We start from the raw sequence: 27,613 nt of genomic DNA on the forward strand, positions 1-27,613 counted from the left end.
CTGAAGATCCAGCGGCCGACCTCGCCGCCGCTCAGCGTGTCAGGTGTCAGGTTACAGATGTCGAGGCGGGAAAACTGACGCAGGAAATCAGCGTAGGACATCCTGCGTCCATCGGAGTGAAGGCAGGAAGACGAAGAAGAAAATCTGAACTGTTTCTTCTCAACAGAAACATGTTTACAACAACGTCTGACTGACCTCAGATCAGACCCCTGAACCACCAGAGGACGAGGTCTGACCTGAGCAACAAAAGACGTGTTTCTACGTGTTTCTACATGTTCAGAGGTTCAACAGAACAAAGTAAAAGTACTGCTACTACTACTGCAGAAAAGTCCTGCATCCAGGGGCTGAAACATGACGAGGAGAGAACTGCTCACTGATTTTTGGACCCCACTGGCTTCATGTTGAACAGTCTGTGTTGTAGTTTATAGAATATATTTATGTATAATCATATTTGCCTTTTAGTCGTCTCCATTTGTCAGACAAATGCAGAAAAGTAAAACGTACAGTATTTACCTCTGAAGAGTAGTGGAGTAGAATTATTAAGCAGTAAGAAATGGAAATACTCGAGTACATTTATTTAGTTACTTTCCACCCCTGGCATTACATGTGCAGAATGAAACGTGAAGAAAAACAAACGTAACGTTGGTTTGATGTGACGTTCACGAAACTTTACGAGTCGGTTCCTCCAGATTCTTTATCTGCTGTTTTAACTTCTCTGATGACAAATAAAACCAACAAAAATCTATTTGAATTCAGGCTGAATGGTCGTAATCAGACAAACAGCTTCATTAACTCTGAAACAATAAGAATCACTTCGACACCAATCGGCTGCTGGTCTCTATGTTTACTGATGTGAGTCGACCCACCAGAACTCTCCATCGTCAGCAGAGTGATCCAGCTTCTTCTTCTCCTCCGGCTGAACTTCGTTCCACTCCTTCGAACTGACAAACAGTCAAATAAAGAGAAACATCAACTTCCTCAGAGGGGGTAGGACAAACTGGTCTCACTGGTTCCAGTCACTGGAACAGTTTTCAGTGTTACTGTAGGTGTTGCAGGTCTTTGGAAGTCCAGTGAGGTTGTGGAGGTTTAGGGATCAATGACTGAAGCTCATAAAGACAGATGTCATAAACCTGATGGACGACTCGTTAGAGGCCTCTGTGATGGTTTATGGATGATGGTAATGGAACCAGTCAGAATTTAAGAATCAGTGCACCTCCTATTCTTACTTCTAAATGTAAACTGTCGCCCCAGGAACCCAGTCCCTGGACAGACCTGCTGCAAACTGTCCGCTCACCACCAGAATACTTCAATAAAGATTTAAAATTCAATAAGCAGTTTCATTGACAGACAGCTGGACAGAACAGTGTGAGGACCTGGACTCACTCATCACTCCAGGCTCCGGTCCACTCCACATGACCCCACGGGTTCCTGATCCTCAGCAGCTCCACAGGAGAACCAAAGTGATGAACCTGCAGGCGTAAACGTTCAGTTTTATATTCGATAATTCAAGGACTGAACAAGTCCACCTGCCCTCCTGCTGGTCCAGACCAGGAGGGAACGAGTCCACCTGCCCCCCCTGCTGGTCCAGACCAGGAGGGAACGAGTCCACCTGCCCCCCTGCTGGTCCAGACCAGGAGGGAACGAGTCCACCTGCCCCCCTGCTGGTCCAGACCAGGATTAAATGAGTCCACCTGTCCCCTGCTGGTCCAGCTGACACGTAAGTTTCATCTTAACAACTAACCAAAATATTGTTGCAGCAAATGACGTGTTCACTTCCTGTGTCCAATCAGGGAAAAGCAACATAGCAACATGTTCGAGACACCTCATGGCATGTTTTTAATCATATTCATGAGGCTGGACACTGAACACACAAATATATGGTAGAAACTGTGTATTAACCCCCCAGTATAAAGGCAGTGAAAATGTGTTACAGCAGGGGTTAATGAAGGCTGGTTGGACCTGCTGGTCCTCCAAACCAAGACAGACCATGACTTGTGGTGTGTTCAGGTGCTCCTGTAAATCTCATTAACCTAAATCTACAAACATCAAAGCTACGTTCAGTGGCTTCCGTTCACCCCCCCCCCCCCCCCCCCCGTACCAAAAGACAAACTGGACTGCTTTTGGAGCATCCAGTCATTTCCCAGAATGCCTCACCTGCTGTGCTGCAGTGATGGAGTAGGCATGACCTCTGACCAGCTTCTGACCTGTGATCGCCTCCGTCTCCTTCGAACTGGAGATCTGAGAAACAGGAAATGTGGAAATATTGGATGAGGTTTCTTTTCTTTTCTGATAGAACAGAAAGAGATGAATAATAATAAAGTATAAATAATAAAGAATAAAGCCTTGAGCATTATGGTCTCAATAAAACAAGTAGAATGAAGTGTCCTTCAAAAATGATCCAAGGGACACTGCAAGGCGATATGTACTTAAACCAACCCCCACATTACAACCGACAGAGATGTTCATCAGGGTTGTTGTTAGCATGTTAGCATTAGCGTCCACACAACAAACAAACAACAGATATATAATGTAAAGAGGTAAAGAGGAGGAGGAGCTGGCCAGTGTTTGAAGGACACACCTAAACTGCACACACCTAATCCCTGTTCTGATCACCAAATGTCAACATCTGCACCCACCCACACCCACCCACACACACACACACACACACACACACACACCAACACACCCACACCCACACACACACACACACACACACACACACACACACATACACACACACACCCACACACACACACACACACACACACACACACACACACACACACACACACACCCCACACACACACACAGACACACAACTCAACTCAACTCTCACCTCCTTCTATTGGTGTGATCACTTATTTGGTTTTGACCAATAGGCTTGCACCTTGACAAAGAACCCAATAACACAATATATGTAGAAACTAGCAATGACCCTGATGATGGACAAACCCTTTATTTAACTTTCTGCATAACTCCCCCAGAACAACCATCCTGACTCACACAAGTCTGGTTTCAAGCCAGGCCACTCGACTGAGACTACCCCCCCTGCCATCAGAGAGGATTTCCACAATGCTAGAGCATCCTGGTGAACCACCAGATCCTCCTCTCCCCCCTCAGAGGACAGGGAGTCTCAAACTGTACTCTCACTGTTCACATTTTACCTCAGGACAGAATCTGTGTCTGAACCTTGTCGCCTCACTGCTGGGGTCCCTCAGGGTTCTGATACGGTTCCCCTCCACTTTTCTCCTCACACCAGTTCACCTGGCTCTGTTATTCACTCACATGCTTTTCCTGCCACAGCTACGCATATGAGACTCAACTAATCTGTCTTTTCCTGGTCTGGAACTCAGGTGGCAGCATTAATCTCACCAGCACACCACCTGAAGCTCAACCTCAACAAGACCGAGCTGCGCCTCCTTCCAGGGAAGTCATCTCCAGTTCACGACCTCTGCATTAACAGGGAGATCTGTGGTGTCCCTGCCAACCCAGTGACAACCCACTCCTGCAGGTCCCTGCTCCACAGCATCAGGAAATACATGTTCACAAGAAGGTAGGCCGGTTCTGGCTCAGGCTCTGGTCATCTAACGCCTAGAACAAATCACTCCCGGCTGGTTTGCCTGCATGTGCCATCGGACCACTGCGCTCAGCCCCGTCCTTCATCCAGCACATGGTCCAACCATAAACAGTCCACATCACAGAAATGTTAGCATGGTAGCTTTACTGATAACAAATCAATACAGGATTTAATCAGTAGTATTGATCAGCCACAAAAGATCACGAAAAGAAACTCTCAACAATTCTAATTCTAACAACGTGATGCATATTTCAGAGCTGTTAGCCTGCCGTGTTAGGAGTCCCGCACTGACAGTCTGATCACACATCACACTGATGCCCAAACTGTTCACACACTCTTCATTTCTCTTCAGCCATGAACACACAGAACCGGTGAGAGCTGTCCGTCAAGAGATCCTAAAATGCTGTCAAACCCCTGCCAGCCAATCAGAAACAAGGATTAGAAGTCACAGAGTTTTTAATGTGTCTGTGTTTTACATCGATGGAGCAGCCGAGCAGCGAGCCGAGCCTCAGAGCCTTCCTCATGATGTTGAACAGGAACGGTGGAGCCTCCTTCAGGTCGTAGCTCTCTGAGATTCCACCGGTGAAATCCTCGAAACCCTCGATGGTTAAACCTCCGGTCAGAGCTTCATACGAGCTGTTCACCCTGCAGGAGGAGACGCGGCGCAGTTCATTCTTCAGCTCGGTGCAGTGATGCTAATTTACAGAAAGTCTGCCCGTTTGTATGAACCTTTTCACCACTGACAGTACACATCGAGGCCTGCAGATGAGAATATCTGGGTCTTACCACAGCATGACGCCTCAATAGAAACAGTCCCACAGAAACTGAACATTTCCAAACTCATGTTGTCTCTTGTTGTACATGCAGACATCCTCCAAAAAAAGGCAATTTACTATATCTAGAAAAATATCTATATTTATACATCTAGGCCTCTATTTTCATCTTCATCATCTACACTTATATTTAAGCTTTATATTTTCAGATTGGGGAGGGAATACTCCACCACACACACCCCTCCCCCTCCATTAGCCGGCTGATGTGCTCTTGAGCAAGGCACTTAACCCCCCATATGCTCCCCAGGCGCCTGATGCTGCAGCCCACTGCTCCTGTGTGTTTCACTGCATGTTGCATGTGTGTGTGTGTGTGTGTGAAAAGCAGTGATGGGTGAAATGCAGAGAAGAATTTCCCAGTTTGGGATCAATAAAGTGAATAAAATTAAAAATTAAAAATTAAATTTTATTAGATCTGTCATTTCAAATGCTGTGTGATATCCCTGTTTGCACTGAGCTGATTGATGGCTGTAAATTATCCTTGTTCTTCACTGGCGTACAAAGTGCCCATCACCTGCAAATCAATCGAAAGCTCTCAGAGTTAGACCGGAGGACGATCGCTGCCAATGTGAAGTGATGAAACATCTTTCTGTGGATTATTACAGCGTTCAGGTCTGAAGCGTTGTTTGTTGATCCGTGAGACTTAGCTGCTGTTGTGATTCTATCTGGAAATGGTTTGCGTCAATCAAACCACGAGAATCTCGGCTTCCAACAATGAAACCTCAGAGTAGCGTTTGTGTCGTCAGACGTGCAGAGTTCGTACGAACACGAGCTGAATGTCCGTTAAACTGCAGCTGAAAGCCACGTTAGTTTAACTGTTGTTAAAGAAAGTTAAATTGAAGCTAAAAAGTAACTAGACAACATACAATCCCTTCAAAATAAAAGCTCAGTACAAGCAGACACTGTCTGGTTTTTGTTTTAGAGAGCATTTGAGAGCAGGTTAATGAAACAGTTCCACATCACACAGACAGGAAGTGAAAGTGTGACGTTCACTCTGCAGAATAAATCAGAGCAGGTGTGACGCTTCTACCTGTTTCAGTAGAAAGAGCTGAGTCAGCTCTGTTTGTTTTCCAGGCTGGTCGAAGCCGAGTGTTTACTGAGTAAACGGTCCTCCACCCTGCTGCTGCTCGCCTCCAACACACACACGCACGCACGCACGCACGCACGCACGCACGCACGCACGCACGTACGCACGCACGCACACACACACACACACACATCACTCAACACTCCTCTAGTCGGCCTGCTGGTTCCTGCTGTCGGTTTACAGGCTGAGCTGGACTCAGCTGAGGAGAGTCACAACAAACAGCTCTGAGCTTCAACACTTCAGCTTTAATTTGAACTGTCTCTGTTTTTAGATCATGATTACAGAGAATCACCTGTAAGCAGAAATGCACTCAGAAAACATGAACTTTCCAAGTCTGAGTCCAGAGTGAAGCACAAGCTGAAAGGAAGTGAAATGTTCGATGGACGTGTACGGCTGGAACGTGAACCTCACGGTGGCGCTACTGCAGATGAAAAGTTAAGGGGTCACCGAGGTCACTGCGGTTCATGCGAGGGGAACGTGAATGTGGTTCTTACTTGGCGTAGGCTTTCTCCAGCAGGGCGCTCCAGAACTCTCCTCCCTCTGCTGAGTGAACGAACAGCAGCTTCCCGTCTCTGGTGGGCAGCCGGTCGTCCACGACCACGTCCACCCACCGCCCGTACTGCCACAGCTGCAGGTACAAACACACATGATGTCACTTCCTGTGGAGGCCCCACCCACTGCCCGTACCGCCACAGCTGCAGGTACAAACAAACACGATGTCACTTCCTGTAGAGGCCCCACCCACTGCCCGTACCGCCACAGCTGCAGGTACAAACAAACACGATGTCACTTCCTGTGGAGGCCCCACCCACTGCCCTCCTGTCCTGCATCATGTCAGACTGTCTTGTTTCCAGTCATGTTTTCTGTCTTTTCTCTCAAAGTGAACGTGAAGAATTGAGCCGTCTGAAGCTTCCTTCAGGAGCACAGTTGCTTCTGAGCTTCCTTTTATTACAGCGGTAATAATCTGCATTCAGGGGACCAGGAACATGAATAAGGCACAGCTACAGCTCATGATGTCACTTCCTGCGGAGGTGGGACGAATAGTTTCCGTCATGTGGGGTTGCTGAGAACAATAGAGTCCTGAGAGAGCTGCTGATGTTTCCTCCACAAACAGACTGAAGCTGAAGATCAGACAAATCAGTCCACAAACACATGCTGTGAGAAATAAGTGATGACGATGATGATGATGATACACGATACGTGTCTTTTGATTTGAACGAATCAAACTGACTCAGCATCTTTCACTGCTGTCCAATGAAAACCACGTATCTCCAAATTTGGAGATGTTGAATTTTTCAGATTTCATGATGAATTGGTTTGTTTTTTATGAGAATATGCTCATGTACTATAAATACAGTAAAAACCCTTTAAATGAATGACCTAATACACAGTATCACAAAGCTGAATACCACAGACAGTTTTTCTACACTCATGAAAGGTTCATGTTTTGAAGATACATGTTTTTCACAGGACAGTAACAACGTGTAAGTTACTCAGAACTGTAGTAAAAGATATGTGTCATAATTAATCTGAATTATTGTTGCACAGGATATTCTAACCTTCATATCAGCATCATCCACTTCAAGTATCAGCAGTAAAAGTACACAAGTATTCTCAGCTTCATGTAGTAAAAGTACTGCTTGTACAGTAAAAAAGTTAAATCTCCCTCTGACCCGCTGGCACAGAGCGAGGAAGAATGATCAGGATCAGTTAGTGATCATTTAAAACCTCCAATCAGCAGATTTCATCATCATCAATTAGATTTTCTGCTCCTCTTTCTAGACTCGTTGTTGTATTTCAGCTACATCTCACGGCCTCCATCCGAGGACGGAGGATGAAGACCTCCGGTCAAAGGACCTGGAGTTCGGCATCGGGCCGTAGACGTACGAATGAACGTGTGTGTGGTTGATGTCATAACGATGTCTGAGTGACCTGGAAGTGGAAGATGCCGGCGTACTGCGAGCTGAAGCTCTGTCCAGGAGGAACCACTCTGTTCAGGATCTGAGGGTCCAGAGTCAGAGAGGCGATGGCAGCCAGCAGCCAGCAGTCACCTGACAGACACACAGCAGGTCACATGATCACACCTGTCCGAGGCCACACAGCTGTGTGTGTGTGTGTGAGTGTGTGTGTGTGTGTGTGTGTGTGTGGACTCACCCAGCTCTCCCTGACAGATGTCTGTTCTCTTTGCTCCGTCAATGATGAACTGAGGATCAGAACACAGCTCCTGATTGGACGAGACAGCAGGTAATGATGTCATCTCATCGTCACCATCAGTAATAAAAAACTGTGTCATCACCGTGACAACTAACAGGAAGTTAGATCAACAGTCCAAAGCTCCACATTATTACAAACACATTCAGATCAATCGAGTCGATCAGTAACTACAGCTGTAATGGAGTAAAAAGTATAATATTTCCCTCCGCTTCACTTCAACAATGATCATAATAAAACCTTTAATCACTGAGTCTCTGATGACCTCATGACGTTTGATTGAAAGAGTAACACAGCTTTTACGTCCACGTGACTGACTGTGATGACATCATTATACTGATGTCATCAGTGTGGATCGGTGCGGCGGCAGCAGTGATGCGGTCGCTGTACTGGTCCGTCGTGGTGAAGAAGGAGCTGAGCCAAAGGCAAAGCTCTCGATTTACCGGTCAATCTACGTTCCCACCCTCACCTACGGTCATGAACTTTGGGTCATGACCGAAAGAACGAGATCTCAGATACAAGCGGCTGAAATGAGTTTCCTCCGCAGGGTGGGGGGGCGCTCCCTTAGAGACCGGGTGAGGAGCTCTGTCACTCGGGAGGAGCTCAGAGTAGAGCCGCTGCTCCTCCACGTTGAGAGGAGCCAGCTGAGGTGGCTCGGGCGTCTTTATCGGATGCCTCCTGGACGCCTTCCTGGGAGGGTGTTCCGGGCATGCCCCACCAGGAAGAGGCTCCGGGGAACATAAACATAAAATCTAAAACTGTCAAACATGCAGAGGATGAAAATGAAACCTGTCCAGGTGGAACAGAGTTCAGAGTCATGTGGTTAATAATCAACACAAACTGAGTCAGACTCTTATTTTAATAACAGGAAGTGATTTAATTTGACCTTTATTTCCTTAAACTGGCAAAAGGCTGGTGGATCTAACAACCTGCAGCTGCACAGAGGCACAGGTGGATGAATACACTGTTGTTGGTCAAGAGATAGTTCCAACACCCAACTCCTCTGAGAAGGTTTTTGCATCTGTGTTTGTTAATCATCAATAATCTCCACTTCCTGTTAGGTAAGGTAAACCCACAGTCAGCCTCTCTGAACATCCAAGTGACCAGAACATGAGAACATTATCATTCACGCTGCATCGTTCTTCATTCTGTGGAGGAAAACCTGAAAAAGGCCTTCCCACCGACACACACACATGTACAGACACACACTCTCTCTCACACACACACACACTCTCTCTTTCTCACACACACACACACTCTCTCTCTCACACACACACACACACTCTCTCTCTCACACACACACTCTCTCTTTCTCACACACACACACTCTCTCTCTCACACACACTCTCTCTCTCACACACACACTCTCTCTCTCACACACACACTCTCTCTCACACACACACTCTCTCTCACACACACACACTCTCTCTCTCACACACACACTCTGTTTCTGTCGCAGTAAACTGAGTGACTGGAATCTGTCGAACAGACCAAACAAGACGTTTGAAAATCTGATGAACCTCTTAGTTTTTTCTTTTTTTAGTTTTTTAGTTTTCTGACATTTGATTGACTTAAAGATGAAAAACTGATCGACTTTAATCAATAAAGACAATAATCGCTCACCAGGGGTCGTTTCCACTCCACTCCGATGGTTTTGGAAGAGCGGCGTCCCAGCTGGTCGTATCCCAGAGAGTCCCAGTCTGCAGGGAAGGTCGGGTCACAGAACAGCGAGCCGGTCTGCAGACACTGGCTCCGCAACCGCTCAAAGTCCTGCTGGTTGAAGGGGACGGCACTGGTCCATCTGCGAGTGGCCAGCTCTGCTGCCGTGCTCGCCATCTTGAGAGAACCTGATGAGAACCTGCTGAGAACCTGCTGAGAACCTGATGAGAACCTGATGAGAACCTGCTGAGATCCTGATGAGAACCTGCTGAGATCCTGATGAGAACCTGATGAGAACCTGATGAGATCCTGCTGAGATCCTGCTGAGATTCGTGCTGGTGAAGTTTTGTTGGAAGCCGGTCTGCTGACGGTCTGGCTCAGGTGTGAGGTGTGAGCTGTAAGTGAACTGTGCAGGTGCTGTAGGTGTGTGTGGATGAGTGTGTGCTTCAGGTGGTGGTGAGGGGGCGGAGCTTTGGTACAGGTGAGGGATCAGTTCTTTATCAGTTGACTGAATCATTCAGAGAGTAATCGGTCTGATAAACACGGTGAGGTGTTCGTTCTTAGCACCACCACCTGAAACACACATGAACACAGACTGAACCGGTTCAGCTGTTCAGAAAAGGTTTCTGGGTCTCTGGTGTCACATGATGTTCGGTTCAGACTTCATCCAAGTCCTGGTGGGTTCTGACACCCTGCTGTCTGAAAAAGGCCTGGATTCAAACTGTCAGTCCACCTTGACTCTTCATCACTGACAGCTTGATGCAGCTGGACCGAACTGAGACTTGATCCACTTTAACTCAACGTTTGGACAAAATCCAGTCAAGACGACTTGAGGTCGAATGATAAAACCAGATGTTCTTCGCCTCTCTGCCTCCCCCTGCTGTCCACATGAGGCTGTCCTCCATCCTGCTGAGCCTTCAGACGCTGCTCAGGGTCACACAGTCCCACAGCCTGGCATCAGTCCTCACAGATGGGCAGTTCAGACCAGGTGCAGCAGCAGGATGGGGTTAGACCAAGTCGCTCCTGTCTTGAACCAGAACCATTGTGGTTCGCCATCTTGCAGCCTGTCCCAAAGCTCCTACTCTGAGAGGAGTCTAGATTCAGTCTCACAGACCACATGACTCAAACTCTCAGATTCCAAAACTCAACCAAGAAGAACCATGCCCAGGTCCAGATCCATATCATGTAGAGGGCAGGTCCTGTAGCTGTTGGGAGTCCACAGAAAGACCCACTGCTGCAACGAGTGAGGAGCCACAACAGCAGCCTTCATAGAAGTCCTGGATCTGGATGTCAGGTTCTGATTGGACGCTGCAGCTGATCGGACTGATCTGATGTTTCAGCATCACTGGAGTTTCATTCCAGAGTGAAGAAGAAAACAGATTAAACTGGTGTTCTAGTTTTGATTTGTGGTTTTGGTTCTGGTTCATCAACGAGTTTTTCTTTTCGTCAGCTGTTATTTCCATCATTAACTGTTATTATGGATCCAGTTAAGTCAGAGAGATCAGAACGTGTGTCTGTCAGCCAGAAACACATCAGGTATCATCGTTTCATTCAGGCACAGGTGAAGCTCATGACTGTTTGATTTTTACATCATTTTAATTTCTCTAATAAATGATTCCAGTGTTCAACAGACTCCATGATCACATTCAGATTATCAATGAACACATTCATTCTGCAGGTAGACCTGGTTCCTGTCTCTGGGCAGGTTGATCTCCTCGTGTAGGTGTTTGTTGAACAGGTAACAGACTGACACAGATCACATGTGATCTACTGTTATATATATATCTGTGACAGAGTGATCACTGCAGGCTGACATCACCACCTGCTTCATTCACATCAAACACAAAGTCATCAGAGGTCTCTACAGCCACTGATCAGTCGATCCAGATGGGATCTGTTGTGATCAACTGAGATCATCTGATCCAGAGGTGATCAACTGTGATAATATGATCCAGATGTGATCTGTTGTGATCATCCGATCCAGATGTGATCAGCTGTGATCAGAAATCTCTGATCACTCTGTTTTCTGCCTTTCGGTCTCTCCGTTTTGGAGTTTGAGGTTTGAACGTCAGAGAATCTCTTTGTTTTCCGGGTGAACAGATCCAGATCTTCCTCTTGTGGTCCGGTCTGGATTCGCTCCATCACTCTGTGATAATTCTGTGATTCTGACAGAAAAACATGGCTGGCTGTGTTTTTCAGCTCGGCTTTAAACTCATCAGAAAGCTGTAAAACTGCTTCAGGCCTAAAAATGTGGGCAGGGCCGTCCACATACTTTTGGCCGTCCAGATTCATTCCGCTGCGTTTGAACTTGTTCTGCTTCTGCTTCCTGCTTCAGAGACTCATGGACATGCAGACTGGAGGGAGGCAGGCTCACAGACTCTGCCAGGCCGAGGAGGAGGAGGAGGAGGCGCTCTGGCTCCTCCTCTGCCGCTCGGTTTTCGGGGCGGAGGTCTGGAGGTCTGACTCTGAAAATCTGCTCTGAGAGAAAAGTTTGGCCACGACAAGCTGCGGACTCTTCGTCACTTTTCTCTCTCTGGGTCTTCATCATGTCCGGCGTGGCGTCCACTCTGGCCAAGAAGCGCGCCCTGGCCGCGGGCTTCGGCACCAACGCCAACGCGGTGCGGTACCTGAACCAGGACTTCGCAGCTCTGAGGGCGCAGTGCCGCTCCGCTGGGAAACTCTTCTGCGACCCGACCTTCCCCGCCGCGCCCGAGGCTCTGGGCTTCAACGAGCTGGGCCGGAACTCCTACAAGGTCCGGGGAGTCACCTGGAAAAGACCCACGGTAAGAACCCGGGCCTGCTTCTGGATTTGGATTTAGGTCTGCGTCAGGATGGGTGGGTTCGTTTGGGTGAGTGGGTGGGGTTGGAGGGGGGTTTGTTGGCAGAATACCTGCAGGCGACTCAGAACTGTGCAGCTCCACCCAGCTGGAAACAAGCAGGACACACACAGTGATGAAGTAGATACACAGAGATTATTCAGTTACTACACAGATGTAGTTATTATATAGATGTAGTTATTACACAGATGTAGTTATTATACAGATGTAGTTATTATACAGATGTAGTTATTACACAGATGTAGTTCTTACAGAGTAAATGACAGCAGCAGACAGATGTTTAATATGCAGAAGTATCACAGATATTTATCAGGTTATATTTCTGATGTGCGTCTACAATAAAACCTTCCTGCAGTGCACAGAAGGATCTGACAGATAGACTCCACGTAGAAGAAGGATGTAGAGATACAGAGGTATAGATATCAGTACTCTGAGTATCATAGAGGTTTTCTATCATTGCGACATCACCAGACTCAGGATCAGCTTTATTGACAGTATGTGTTCACATACAAGGAAACTGATTCCGGTTTAAACTCTGCACTCAGTGTCCTTAGAAAGACTCAATGAGGAAAAAAAGACAAATAAACCACAACAACGACTGAACAATAAGTCGCACAGAAATATGAAATAAGCAGTGAACCATGTGTACAAAGAAGGATGAGACAATAAACAAGATACACAGCGTGAGGGAAAGTGAACAAGAGTACCAGAGGGGGGCAGCACTGAGGCGGTCCTGACCTCACCTGTGTGCTGCTACACGCCCAGCCCCAGAAAGTTGACGCCCAGAAAGGCCCGACCACAGCAAAATAAGAAGTAACTGAAATACAGGCAAAAACCCGACAGTCAGCTTTGGATGATCCGGCAGTGAGTCCTGGACCCAGAGATCCTACATGCCAGTGAGATGAGTCACTACACACTCAGAAACAGGGGTGGTTCCACAGGGAGGAGAGGGGACACAGCACTTGGAGCTCATTAAATATATTTCAATAAATGTATTAGAGGCCCAAACACACTCACACACACACACACACACACTCACACACACACACACACACACACACACACACACACACACACACACACACACAGAGTTTCCATCATATCACATCTTGCCCTCAGATTTCCTGCTGTCTGTGTGGTTAGGTACTTTTTGAGGTATTGAAAGTACAATAGAAAAGTACTCGTTTGCGCATGCTGCTGTGTACTGAGCTGCGTCCTCGTGCAGATGTGTCACTCAGAGGTTTTCAGAGGCAGGAAGTTGAGAGCAGAGGAGTGGCGGCTTGAATGAGTCCAGCAGAGGACAGCAGTCCTCAGACAGAGGTCTTCAAACTACACATGTGAATGCAGTGAGGCTAACAGTCTGCACCTGGACGAGCTGGAGATTATCTTGCATTGATAAGTATGTACAAGTATGTCATAACTAGGTTTGTGTTTAAGTAGTTTATGAATAGAAAACATTAGATACAAGTATTTTATAACACAGGAATGTGAGGGATCATAATACTGGACGTCAGCTGTAGTTCAGAGACATTCAAACCTGCAGGACGTTTCTGACTTCAGAACTTTCAGTTTGAAAAGGTCCACTTGAATATCTGAGGTGTTTCAGTTCTCATATATTTCAGTCCAGTAAAAGTATCCTGACAGCTTGGACTCAGAACGGTTTGAGATGAACTAGACTTTAGACCAGAATGGAGGCTCAGATCCCAGGGACCCTGATAATCAGGGACCCTGAGCCTTTTTGGACAGTCACAGGTAAAAGGAGAGCACTGACTGCCAGTGCTGAGTGTAACCCGGTAATAAAGTTCAGCTGCAAGCAACAGATCCAGGAAGAGACAGAACGAGCACAAAGAGACAAAAAACGAGCACAAAGATTTTAAAAATCCTTTTATTGGTTTCTAAAGCTCTTAATGGTCTTGCTCCTTCATATTTATCTAACTTGCTTTCACCACATGAACCCAGCAGGGGGGTACCTAAAATTTAATCAATTTCATTTTATTTTATTTTATTTTATTTTATTTTATATATAATTCATTTGTTCAGTTTTATTTAACGGGAGTGTTGTTGTTGTTTGATTGTTTGATTGTTTGATTGAGCAAAAACAACAACAAAGAGACAGAAAAGGACGAAGCAGCAGGTGACGATGTTCAGTCCTCTGTCTTGTGTGGAGAATCCTCTCAGCAGCTTTTCATGGACGGGGTCTGTGCACTCTGTAAATGAATTCTCTGTCTGAACACAGAACAGACCGATGAGTTTGTTTACTTCACTTGTAAAAAAACACTAAAAAAAGCCCACAAGGTGAAAGACTGACATCTGATTAATTTAGAGAAACTTTTGATTTCTCAGTCTGACTTCTCGTTCTTCAGGAACTGGTCTCTAATCCTGAATTCATCTTGGGCGGAGCCACCAGGACCGACATCTGCCAGGGCGCGCTCGGTGAGTTTTCCTGACTGCCGTTGAACGCACCGCAGCCTCCAGACTGCCAGGCTGCCCCTGAACACACCAGAACACACGGGCTGCTCCCGTGTGGACAGGTGGACAGGTAGACAGGTAGTGACTTCCTGGAGTCTCTGCTCTATGTCACACACTAAAAGTGCATTTTACAAAAATCAGCACTGACTCTTCTGAAAGTACAGATTAGCCTCCGGCCGTCTAGAGGGCAGCAGGAGAGACAGGTACAATATGAGAGTGTCGATAGGTCTGGATTTATGACAGCTGGAGCCAATCAGAGTCCAGTACAGCTTAACTTAGAGCCTGCAGGTCACATCTAGTGTCCAGCTGTCAACAGGAAGTCCGGATTCAACATGAAGGAGAGGAGGAGAGAACTGATCATCACTCTGTCAGAACCAAACCATGTTTACAGAGACCTTAATGAGAACCAGCTGAGAACCTGCACCCTGCTGTAATTAGAGGGCGCTGCCACACTGAGCCCTGATTGGCTGAGCAAGAAGGAGCACAACAGGAAGAGGCCTGCCAGCTATTGTTAGAGGGCGAGAGACACTGACTTAAACATCAGAGAGAGAGAGAAAGAGAGTGAGGGTGAAGACATGTGCTGTCAGCCAATGAGGACACACCCTGACACACATACACACACACACACACACACCCTCTCTCACACACACACACAGACCACACCCTCTCTCTCACACACACACACACACACACACCCTCTCTCACACACACACACACACACACACTCGCTCAGTGTTGTGCTGATGACTCACCAGCTTGTCGTGCCTTCTTTAAACCGCAGCAGATCTCTGACTCTGTTGTTTTCTAACAGTTTACAGGAAACGTTTGAAACAGACACAAACTACAGTTTTGCTTTCACCTCGTCTGCCGGACTTAAAGCCGGTCGGTCCAGGAATTCTGTTCAGAGTGAGACCTCCCGTCAACGAGCCGCGTTAGTCTGCAGTGAATATTTGTGGTCAGAGAGAGTCTGCAGGCTCTTTTCTCCTCCCAGGATTTTAATCCACTGTTGCTTCATCAGAAGCAAAAACCACATTAGACGCACAGAACAACAAGTCTCAGTTTTAAATGATGCCACACAGTCCTGACGAGCGTTCAGCTCTTAACGAATGATGCCAGAGGATGTTTGAGTCCAGACCTTACCTCTGCTGTTAATTGACTTCATATTTGATGGAATGAAGAAATGCTGTGCTGGTTTGGCACAGTAGGTTTATCTGAACCAACACTGAGACTAAACCAGACAGGAAGTGTGTCACTAAACCAAAACTAGAAGCTGAAGAGCTGCAGGGGAGCTGCAGCGTCTGTGGTTGTCACTATGAGTGATCCATTGTCAGTGATGTTCCAGCTCCGCCCGACCAACAGCCTGTTGAAGCAGCTCATTGTTGAGCGTCCTCCTCCAGTTTGTGTTTTTTTGTAGACGTGGATTTTACCTGCTCTGTGCACCACAGACACCAGGCCGCTCTGGTGTTTCTACTAGTTTCTGTGTTGTTTATAATGGTGTCTGGGAGGTCCCGGCCACGGGCCCATTGTCTTCACCAGGGATCATCTGATGAACTCTGTAACACGGCCGTGCTTCCAGGAAGAGACCTGATGTTCCTCATGAGCTGAGGAGGAAGAGATGGGGGGGGGGGGGGGGGGCTGCACCAGAGACAAGAAAATACTGGATTTATTTTAGGAGGTGTTTAACTCATCGCCTCCTCCTCATCCCCTGTGAGGAACCTGCTGAACCTCCCACACAGTGAGCCCCAACAACCTCGAGCACACAGCCTCCTGCCCAAATCTGCCCCTCAAGACTGAGGGTCCGGATGGCATCGGCTCAACACTTCTCAAGTCCTGTCCAGACCAATTGTGCAAAGCCTGAAGCTGTGGAAAACATCCAGGTGGTACCAGAGCCAAAGACTCTGAACACCAAGAACTTCAACAGCTGCAGGCTGGTGGCTCTGACATGACACCCGATGAAAACCCTGGAGAGGCTGGTCCACGTCCACCTCTGCCCACGGGTGAGCCCATCAATCGGCCCGCAGCGGCTCAACTATCAGTTTATCATCTGGGTCATGTTCTTTGATTTCTCCAACACCTTCAGTTCCCTACATCCCATGTTTCTGATGGACAGAGTGGACCACCACCTCACAACATGGATCATGGACTAACTCACCAACCGACCACTGGATGTGGGGGTACAGGACTCTGAGTCCAACATGGCTGCCTGCAGACTTTACAAACCAATCAGCTAACGTCCAGCTGCAGAAGCTCTCATCGCAGATCGAGTCCAGAGAAACGACCCAGGGGGTTTGTGGATTGACTCCATAAGCTCTCCTCTAGTGCCACCCACAGGACAAACTTTACATGTTCAGCTCCACTCGTGTTCAGACTATAAGAAATGATAAATCATCAGGATATTGTTTGCAGCCTGTAGGGGGCAGTAGTGAGTCAGTTTTGATTGTTTTCCTGTCTGTCCAGGCGACTGTTGGTTGTTGGCAGCCATCGCCTCGCTGACCCTCAACGAGTATGTGATGGCTAGAGTCGTTCCCGCCGACCAGGGCTTCGGTGACGACTACGCTGGCATCTTTCACTTCCAGGTAACAGAAATGTAACGTCAGACTGTGAGTCTGCATGAACTGTGGTAAAACACCCAACCCGCGGTCAGTATGAAGTCTGTTAAAGAAAGCAACGACCAAGCAGCTTCACTTTCAGTTAACAGTGAACATAACCTGAATCACCAGTAGTGTTGCCATGGTTACCTTCAGTTTAATTACCTTCAGCTCTGATTTAGAACAGAAGTTAAACTGTTGATCTGAAGTATGTTTGAGGTGTTTTTAGCGTTTATGGGTAACATCTATCCAAGTGGAACCTTGGTGGAAAATACCAACATTGACGCCACAAGTCATGTGACCAGCCAAACACTCAGATCTCTGAAGAACTTAGTGATGAATTCTTTAGTCCAATGGAAATGGTGGGTCAGACCCTCCTTATGTCTCGTTGTTTAATGGGACCTGACGTTTGTTTTAAGATAATTTTACATCTGGCCAACACACAGCAGTTAAACTGGAAATGCAGCATCCATGGTAGCTAGCTGTGCTAACATAAAGCTAAGTAGTCCTGATCCAGGACCATAACCAGGTGTTTGTATTATTTGTGACTGAGTGTTGAAAACTCTGGTGGCCACTGGTTTGATATGTTGCACTCACACTGCTGATTAAAACAGTGGTCTCATTCATAAATCAACTGTCTGCACTGCTGCTGCCAAGCTTTACAGTCACGTTACATAATGATGCTCAGCTGGAAGAGTTTCTCTTATTTTATACACCTTAAAGTCACACAGAAAAAGGCCATCAGTGAAGTTTTTATGTGAATGAAATGTTCTGGTTCATTAAAGCCTGAAATTGTATTTCCTACGTCTTTGTGGACACCGTGGGAGCTGCAGGTGTTGTTCATGATGAAGCTCACATTGTTCAGTTTCACTGAAGCTGGGTTAGCAATGGAGTTATTACAGCATCCAACATCTTCTCTGTGGTCTGCAGTTCTGGCAGTTCGGCGAGTGGGTGGACGTGGTGATCGACGACCGTCTGCCGGTCAAAGACGGAGAGCTGATGTTTGTCCACTCAGCGGAGGGGAGGGAGTTCTGGAGCGCTCTGTTGGAGAAGGCCTACGCCAAGTAAGACCACCTGGTGACTCCGCCTGACGACCTTTGTTCATAAGGCCAAAACCTTTTTGGAGTATTTTGAAAGTTTTTTCCATCACTTCTATCAGTAATAACAGTAAAAACACTCTAGAGTTGAAATGTGAACTTCAGGAACTCTGAAACATCTCATAGAAGTTTGATGGTGCTGGAAGTTTGGCTGATAATTTTATTGATCACATTTGTTTCCTGTTCGTGTTTCTTCACCAATCAGGCTTTTTTTCTGATGTCTGTGTTTGTGGAAAATAAGGCTTCAATTGAATTCAGCTACAGTTTTCCTGGAAACATTACTGGTACAGATGAATTAATTAACGTGGAGGTTAATATGTTCTTTGTCTGCTGCGTTTGAGCAAACTGGAAGAGTTTGCAGCCGCAGGGCAGAGTCGCTGACCAGCTCCACATCCTTTGTTTTCCTCACAGAGTGAACGGCTGCTATGAAGCGTTGTCCGGCGGATCCACCACCGAGGGCTTTGAGGATTTCACAGGCGGCATCGCCGAAAACTACGACCTCCAACGCCCCCCCGCCAACCTGTTCCAGATCGTCAAGAAGGCCCTGGAGGCTGGAGCGCTTCTCGGCTGCTCCATCGACGTGAGTCTGGAGGGTCAAACACTGCGAGTCATCTTCATTATGTCCAGTGAACCATGATCTAACTTCGTCATGTCAGAAAATGTGTTTTGAAGTGTTTATTGTGTTTTTATTTGCATCATTTGAGATGTTTTCAATCTAATAATAGAACGGAAACTTTTCGAGTAGCTGAAACAAAACCGGCTGCACTTTCCTGAACATAAATTCACCCAGGTTGTGATGTCTCAGTCTGAGTTCAGCTTTAAGGTCTTTACTTAGAGGGACTCATCACATCTTCTGAAAAGCTAGAAAACTATGAATAACTTTGAAATCAAGAAGAGCATAGAAAAGAGGAAAATAAATATCTGAACTTAATCCTTGAAGAAGAATCTCTGACAACGTGTTTCTTTGCTTCGGTGCAGATCACCAGCGCCGCGGACTCAGAGGCCGTCACCCGTCAGAAGCTGGTGAAAGGCCACGCTTATTCACTAACAGGAGCCGTGGAGGTAAAGTCATTCCTCCGAATGAGAAATGAGATGAGAAAGAAATATCGTGAACGAGAGGAGAAGGAAATGTTTGTGCATTGTTCCCAGGTGAACTACCGGGGTCGACAGGAGAAGCTGGTGAGGATGAGGAACCCCTGGGGTCAGGTGGAGTGGACCGGAGCGTGGAGTGACGGGTAACCAAAGCAGCCACAGCGATGATATACAACATGATATGATACCTGAAAACTGCACGCTTATACTGGTAAAAGTTCCGCTGGTGGACAGTTATTTCGGTCAATGAACATGTGAAACTCACGATTAGGATCATCAAGATCTGAGGGTCATCTGAGGGTGATGACTCTATTCTTCAGCACCAGTTCCAGTGTGTTTGCTGCCCCCCCCCCCCCAGACTCTCAGATTAACATTGACAACACTGACCTGGATCACATCAATCCGTGTGTGGACAGAGCGACAGCACAGAAACATGACTGTAGTTCAGACAGAAATCCAGAGAGAGAGACATGGAGGCTGGATCCACCTCAGCACCTCACGTCTCTGCTGTCCGTCCCTGATGAGTTGTGGAGTTTGATTGGCACTGGAGGAACAGATTTCCTGCGGTGCTCTGTGCTAGAGAAGTGAGAGTCATCGTCTATGATGCTCTGCAGTCTGTGCAGCATCTTCCTCTCTGTCACCACCACCAGAGAGTGAAGCTTCACCTCCAGGACTGAGCCAGCCGTCCTGATGAGAGACTGTGAGAGAGAGGCTATCACAGACTGACAGCACTTCCTCAGGTACTGCAGATATTGAAAGGTTGGAGCCTCTGAAGAAAGCCGGCCTGCGGGCAGCTCTGGCCCTTCTTGTACACGCTCATGTTCTTAGTTCAGCTAGTTGTCCACCGGAGTCCACACCTCCCACGTAGCCAGTCTCTTTCCCCTTGTTGATGCAGCTCATTTGTAGAGTTTCCATCAGATTGCTGTCCAGCAGGGGGGGCTGGCAGGTGTCGAACACACGAGAGAAATCATAGAACAGAACTCTCACAGTGCTGCGTGGCCTGTCGCGCCCCCCACTGAATAATGGTGGGGCTGTAGGTGCGACAGGCTCTCTAGGGACTTCACCAGGTGGGACTTCAGCACCACCGGTCTGTTTTGTTGGAGTCTCTGAACCCGTGTCACCTCTTCCCTGTCCCCGTCTCTGAAGACCTCCTTGTCATTCGAGAGGCTCTCGACGTCTGGTGATGTCGGGTTTTGTTGTGTGTGCATTCTCCATCTGCTTAGAGGCTGATGTGCCCTGTTATACAACCTGTGAGCTCATCAGTGTCGTCTCCATGAGAGTTACAGTACGTCCCAGTGTCGCAGAGCCTCACATGTCTCCAAATGATCCTTCCTTTCATGGACTTTTTACGAAGCTGGTTTTCATGTTTAGTTGTAATGTGCAAAATTAAGTCTGTTCTGTTGTAGCAGTGTTCTTCTTCTTCTGTTCATACAGATCGTCTGAGTGGGACTATGTGCAGGGAGACTGCCCACATGCCAACGCAGAGGACGGAGAGTTCTGGTAGGAGAAGCGTCTGAGACACGAGCAGCCATAGATCCATACTCGCTTCTCTATCAGGTCACAAAGAGTGAGAGCTCCTCTCTGTCCGGTCTCTGCAGGATGTCCTTCAAAGATTTCTTGCGTCACTACTCTCGCATTGAGGTGTGCACTCTGACCCCCGACGCCATCGGAGACGATTCCGTCAAACACTGGAGTGTCAGCAAGTTCGATGGTACCTGGAGGAGAGGATCCACTGCTGGAGGCTGCAGAAACCACCCCTGTGAGTACTGGAATGACTATTTCTGTGGCTGAACTGAGGCTGAGATGAACATACGCTGTCTTCAAGTTAAAATGATGTAAGTCAGTAAAGAACACTCCAGCTGAGGGGAGGGTTTGCCTCCCCGGACGGTTTCTTTAGGGTGTACTTGTGGTACAGTTGGAACAGATTTTCAAATGTCTGATGTTCTTAATGTAACTGGAAGCCGTTTTCGCCTCTGCAGACACGTTCTGGATGAATCCTCAGTTTGTGATCAGGCTGGAGGAGGAAGATGACGACCCAGATGATGGAGAAGTGGGCTGCAGCTTCGTGGTCGGTCTAATCCAGAAGAACCGCAGGAAGCTCCGGAAACAAGGAGAGGACATGCACACCGTCGGATTTGCCATCTATGAGGTGAGAAGTGAAGAAGCTGAAGTAGTGAAGATGATCAAGTAGTAAAGGATCTAAAGGATCTAAGAATAACTGACAAACCTTTCTCCCTCTCTCTGTTTTGCTTTAGATTCCAAAACAGGTGAGCCCTGCCCCCCTGACAACACCTTCAGGTTAAAGGTCAAAGAGTGAAAAACACTTTTCGTTCTTTCTTCATCAGACTTCAAACCAGTTTGCCATCCAGGACGCCGTACACCATTTTCATTCATCAGTTTAAGAAGCTAACTACTTGCACTACTTTGTGGTTTTGCGGTGGCGATGATGTCACCTCGCGAAGCACCTGGATTTGCAAGAGCACACAATCCATGTTGCCACAACTTACGCGTTTGTGGCAAAAACCTCGGTGGTTTGGACCAATCAGCGCGTCATGAGGAACAACTGGCAGCTGGTGTCAGGCGTCGTTTTCGTTCAGAACAGTGGTGGCTCATAAACAGGCGTAGATGCTGCTGTAACATCGGTTAGATCAGAACAACTCCCGACAGGCTCCAGGAAGAGTTCTACGACATCATATGGTTCATTGATCTGATTGGTTTAACTTAGCGCCCGCCCTTTCCAAACAGTTTCCAAGGATGGCTTCCCAGATGTTTCTGTGTAACAAACCATCTGGCATGTCACATAATTCATGCAGTCATTTCTCAAATCATTCATTAGTTTTTAGATTGACCCCCCCACCAGCACCACCTTTTTGTAGCCTTTACATTCCGTGTAATTTGAAAAATTTGCTCAGACCACCAACATTTGAGAGTTGGTTGTTGAGAGACATTGTTTTCATCAGCTGACTCTCAAGGTTCAGATGTCAGAGGGTCCTTGAAAGCACCATCAGAGAGTTTTCAACACGTAATAATAACCACATGCATGTAATGTTTCATAAAGCCGTTTCAGTTCTCAGTGAACAGAAACCAGCAGCTGGAAAGGAAATCAATGTAAAAAACTATGAATGAGTTTGAAAATGAGGTTTGAGGTTAACTGCCTGAAACCTGTAGCATCAAACAGTACGGTCTTTCAGAAGCTGGATCCGTTTCTGTAACTCAGCACATTAATTCACCACATTAGACAGGAATGTAAAGATGGTGCTTATTGGCTGTACGACCTGCACGGTGGTTGAAATATGTCCTGATTGGCTATTTTCAGTTCCAAGGGCAGAGGGAGGTGCACCTGGATAAGAACTTCTTCCTGACCCACGCTCAGACGGCGAGGTCAGAGACCTTCATCAATCTGCGTGAGGTCAGCTCTCGCTTCAAACTGCCGCCTGGAGAATACCTGATCGTCCCGTCCACCTTTGAACCGCACCTCAACGGAGACTTCTGCATCCGAGTGTTCTCCGAGAAGCAGACAGAGACCCAGTAAGACTCGTGTACTGGTCCTGCTGGTCTGTTTGTGAAAATGGGGCTCAACCTCGTCGTATTCAGACTGGACTGGATCAGGTCTTCAGATTCTGCCCAGACGTGTTTTTTTACTTAAATAGTCAGACATAGTTTTGGTCTTGGTCCATGTTCTGGTCCACAATCTGTACAAAACCCCGTCTGTAGAGTTTCTGTGGTCCCTCAAATGTTTCTGAAGGGAGCTTTTGAGACCTGGAGTCTGCTGCTACTGTTCAAACAGAGAGAGAGTGTGTGTGTGTGTGTGAGTGTGTGTGTGTGAGTGTGTCTGTGTGTGTGTGTGTGTGTTTGTCTGTCTGTGTGTGTGTCTGTCTGTCTGTCTGTGTGTGTGTGTGTGTGTGTCTGTGTGTGTGTGTGTCTGTGTGTGTGTGTGTGTGTGTATGTCTCTGTGTGTGTGTGTCTCTGTGTGTGTGTGTGTCTGTGTGTGTGTGTGTCTCTGTGTGTGTGTGTGCGTGTGTCTGTGTGTGTGTCTGTGTGTGTGTGTGTGTCTCTGTGTCTGTGTGTGTCTGTGTGTGTGTGTGTGTGTGTGTCTGTGTGTGTGTCTGTGTGTGTGTGTGTGTGTGTGTGTGTCTGTGTGTGTGTGTGTGTGTGTCTGTCTGTCTGTGTGTGTCTGTGTGTGTGTGTGTGTGTGTGTCTCTGTGTGTGTGTGTGTGTGTGTGTGTGTGTGTCTGTGTGTGTGTGTCTGTGTGTGTCTGTGTGTGTGTGTGTGTGTGTATGTCTGTGTGTGTCTGTGTGTGTGTGTGTGTGTGTGTGTCTCTGTGTGTGTGTGTGTGTGTCTGTCTGTCTGTCTGTGTGTGTGTGTGTGTGCATCAGACTTCCTGTGAAAGTGTGTTTCAGTGTTTCTAACACTTTCTGTCTTCAGACCCTGTGACGATCCGGTCAGCGCTGAACTCGATGATGTGAGTAAATCTCGATCTGTAGTTCACGTTCAGGGTTTATGGCTGCAGGGGCACAGAGATACCACATGGACACAACGAGGACTGTGATTGGTCAGTTCCTGGTGGAGGTAGAGACTGTTGAGAGTGAAGACTAAATGAAGCAGGTTCAACAAACTGAATCCTGCAGCCAACACAAACACAAATGCGGCTGAATGGACGGCTCGGCTTTATTCCAGCTCCGTCTTATTTTATTAGTGTTGTCCATAAAAGTTCATCAAAGGTCATCGACAGATGAATTGGTGATGAAGGTTAAACTCAGGTGCAGCCTTAATGTCCACACGTATAAACAATGACAGGATGTAAAAAGGCTTCTCACGCCTCGCCACCGGTGGTGTGTTCACTGTCAGTCAGCAGTTTGCTAATGTCACAGTGTGAATGAAGTGAATAATGCTGTGGCTGTTGTCATGGTGTTCAGGAGGTGGTGTCTGATGAGGACGTGGACGCAGGATTCAGAGGCCTCTTCTCTAAACTCGCCGGAGACGTAAGTTTTCTCTCACTGACACAAACTGAGGAAACACATGAAAACATTCGTCAGGTGAATCCACCTCTTACTTCACCACGCAGGAGGTGGCGGCTGCAGCGGCGGCCAGGTGTATGTCGACCTGCAGGCGTCCAACTGTGACATGTTTCCTGTTGTGTTTCAGGACATGGAGATCTCTGCGGTGGAGCTCAGGACCATCATGAACAAGATCGTCGGCAAACGTAAGCTAAAGCTGAAGCTTCGACACTCTTCACCCGTTCGCCTGTTCAGCTTCAGCTTCAACTTCCTGTCTGTCCTTCACAGGAACTGACATCAAAACTGACGGCTTCAGCATGGAGACCTGCAGGGTGATGGTCAACCTGATGGACGTATCCTTAAAAACATCACGTTTAGCCTCCTGCCAACGGGCAGTTAATGCTAACGTTAGCTAGTGAGCTAACAGTGAACTTGTCTGTTTGTCGGACGCTCACGATGTCTTTGAACTAATTATGTAAGAAGAGTCTCAGTGAAACAGCAGCCGGAGCGTCCTTATCTTCTTCGTTTTACTGATCTCAGTGGAACATTTTAGGAAAATACACAAAACACGCACAAACACACAGATGAGAACATGAGCAGCATCACGTTAAAGAGAACGTTCACCACAGCAGCAACCTGCCGCACTGAAGACCGGCTGATGCTCCTGCATCCAACCGGCCGGCGGACCCCTGGCTCTGTCCTGGTTCCAGCAACCACAGGAAGTGTTCCAGGCATCTTCCAGCACGAATACAGAAGATTATTTCAGCAGAAATTTCAAAAAGCGTTAAATATCAGTAAGGTGCAAATTCAAATTATACAAGACACTTTGCGTCTGAACTCGGCAACCTTTGGTTTCTTCAGACCGCCTCGTTGTAAAAGTCGATCAAAGCTGCTCATGAACAGTCGTGTTCGGGCTGATCGCGTCACGAAACGACACATGGCTGCTCTCTCGTTAACTGACACACACTAAATGCATCGTTCAGAGTTTGTTTCACGTCAGCTGTGGATGAAAACGTTCACGGTGAGCCGGAAGGTGGTGGACAAACAGGAGGACCTTAACTCCTCAGCAGGACAGCGGGAACGGGAAGCTCGGCCTCGGAGAGTTCGCCACTCTGTGGAAGAAGGTGCAGCGATACCTGGTGAGAACTTTGTGACCTTTGACCTTAAAATCCAAACATCTGAATCCACCCGTGGAGTTTTACAACAGCAGCTGTCTGTTTTCACGCGTCTGCAGTCGATCTATAAGAAGAACGACGTGGACAACTCGGGGACGATGAGCACTCCGGAGATGAGAGTCGCCTTCAAAGACGCAGGTCAGTTCAGTTTTTCTTTCTTCTGCTGTTCTGCAGGACGTTTGGTCGCAGTGATTCTTCAGCATGTGACCTTTGACCTCTTCACTGTTTGCTGCCTGTTATGCTGCATGGAAATCTCTGCATGTCTATTTTCTGTATGTTTGCTGAGATTAAGTCCATCAGAGGATTCCTGCCTCCAGAGAATCGGTTCAGCGTGTTTGCATGTAGACTTGAGGCCAGTGTGAGTCGTCGTGGTTTCCAGCTGACTCACTCAGAGTCACACTTCTGTTTTTAAAGGAAACTCAGTGGAAACAATGACTGCTTCATGCTGTGCTGTATGAACTGCAGTCACTTCATCTGTTCACACTTTTCCTGTTTTCCTCCTCACAAACACCTCCTTCCTCTTCCTCTTCCTCTTCCTCTTCTTCCTCTTCTCTGTCATGTGATTCTCCTCTATACTAAATGAAAACTATAATAACGTTATTAACATTCGTGCTGTTTGTGTGTTTCTTTCTGCTGCTGCTGTCTGGACTCTTTACTGTCAGTAGACTGATGGTGATGGTACGCTACGTCCTGCTGGAGGTTCGTTAGCAGTGTTAGCAGTGCTAGCAGCTGAAAATTACTATATTTTTTTTCTTACACTGATTCATTGTTTTGTGGCTTTGGAAGCGATGGGCATGTTTCCTTTTGTCCCAACACGCTCATGTTCATTGAGATATCACCGCATGTATCAAAATCATAAAGTCATTCACTACAGTTTTCGGGGTGTTAGCATTAGCATGAAGCCGATGCTCTGGTTTGTTCTCCACAGTAACTCCTCCTGTCGTCCTCCAGGTTTCACCCTCAACAACACCATCTACCAGCTGCTGGTGGCTCGATACTCTGACCCCGACATGACCATCGACTTTGACAACTTTGTGGGCTGCCTGATGAGGCTGGAGATCATGTTCAGTGAGTCCTCCACAGTCTGATGGCTAACAAAGAAAAAACATCGAGAAATAAAGACAAGTTTGAGATAGATGTGACTTTACGGGCAATAGTTAATGTGTTTTGTGCAAAAGATGAAAAATATAACTCTTTGGGAATAAATCTTGGTCACATCAACATTTAAAAAGTTAGCTAAGTAAGCTAATGAGCTAACACAGCTAGCTAACTGACAGAGCTTCAAAATGTGTCGGAAAATCTCTGACGCGATTCATTTTTGCTCCTCAGGGATCTTCAAGAAGCTCGACAGCGACGACAGCGGTTCCATCGAGCTCAACTTCAACCAGGTGAGAACCAGCAGTCACAACAAAGTCTGTTTAACACAGGCACGCCAAACTGATTCCATAAAGGGCTGTGTGGCTGCAGGTTTTTGTTCCAACCAAGGAGGAGCACACCAGGCCAACCAATCAACATCAAGCGATCACTTAGTTATCAGCTGAAGACTGAGATCAGCTGATTAATTGATTCCAGCCTGGTGAGCTCCTCCTTGGTTGGAACGAAAACCTGCAGCCACACGGCCCTTTATGGAATCAGTTTGACATGCCTGGTTTAACACATTCACACGGTCAGAGTCTGTCTGAAGAACCAGGATCTGGTCCAGCAATGACAGCAGAATACCTGACGATCACTGCAATACAGAATGAATAAATGATAGCTGTTCTGGTGTTGACGTGGACCTGGTTCCTCTGCCCTCTTCCTGCAGTGGTTAAACTTCGCCATGATCTGAGCCGCCGCTCCACGTTTGCCCGGAGCTTCAGTGTTACTGCAGGACGCCATATTCTTGTTTACAGCTGCAGCTTTTCTTCCTGTCACTCCTAATGTTTTATATGTGATGTATGCTAGACACTACCTGACTGATAAGTAAAGTCAATAAATTTATCCACAAACCCTT

General features: G+C 47.1%; 2 protein-coding genes across 2 annotated transcripts in view; one reads left to right on the forward strand and one right to left on the reverse strand.

The window, feature by feature from the left end:
• The window catches only part of LOC121604873 (calpain-2 catalytic subunit-like), a 17,364-nt gene extending 5,139 nt beyond the window's left edge, over positions 1 to 12,225 (reverse strand). The window contains exons 1-9 of the mRNA XM_041934517.1: positions 9,329 to 12,225; positions 7,649 to 7,718; positions 7,427 to 7,545; positions 5,989 to 6,122; positions 4,054 to 4,222; positions 2,155 to 2,238; positions 1,384 to 1,469; positions 867 to 941; positions 1 to 102 (exon numbers count right to left, since the gene is read on the reverse strand). The exon at positions 1 to 102 is cut by the window's left edge and continues 59 nt beyond it. Of these exons, the coding sequence (XP_041790451.1) occupies positions 1 to 102; positions 867 to 941; positions 1,384 to 1,469; positions 2,155 to 2,238; positions 4,054 to 4,222; positions 5,989 to 6,122; positions 7,427 to 7,545; positions 7,649 to 7,718; positions 9,329 to 9,541 (1,052 nt within the window). The 5' untranslated portion in view covers positions 9,542 to 12,225. The remainder of the gene's footprint in view (positions 103 to 866; positions 942 to 1,383; positions 1,470 to 2,154; positions 2,239 to 4,053; positions 4,223 to 5,988; positions 6,123 to 7,426; positions 7,546 to 7,648; positions 7,719 to 9,328) is intronic.
• LOC121604874 (calpain-2 catalytic subunit-like) lies at positions 11,785 to 27,613 on the forward strand. Its single transcript, XM_041934518.1, has 21 exons — positions 11,785 to 12,147; positions 14,565 to 14,634; positions 17,128 to 17,246; positions 18,189 to 18,322; positions 18,767 to 18,935; positions 19,334 to 19,417; positions 19,505 to 19,590; positions 20,882 to 20,947; positions 21,046 to 21,206; positions 21,427 to 21,596; positions 21,703 to 21,714; positions 22,764 to 22,975; positions 23,874 to 23,910; positions 24,365 to 24,430; positions 24,594 to 24,651; positions 24,734 to 24,798; positions 25,516 to 25,584; positions 25,680 to 25,758; positions 26,572 to 26,688; positions 26,950 to 27,008; positions 27,425 to 27,613. The coding sequence occupies exons 1-21, from the start codon at positions 11,911 to 11,913 to the stop codon at positions 27,446 to 27,448; spliced, it is 2,094 nt and encodes a 697-aa protein (XP_041790452.1). The 5' UTR covers positions 11,785 to 11,910; the 3' UTR covers positions 27,449 to 27,613.

The sequence above is a fragment of the Chelmon rostratus genome, chromosome 3, assembly GCF_017976325.1.
Source record: "Chelmon rostratus isolate fCheRos1 chromosome 3, fCheRos1.pri, whole genome shotgun sequence".
In the NCBI taxonomy this organism is placed as follows: domain Eukaryota; kingdom Metazoa; phylum Chordata; class Actinopteri; order Chaetodontiformes; family Chaetodontidae; genus Chelmon; species Chelmon rostratus.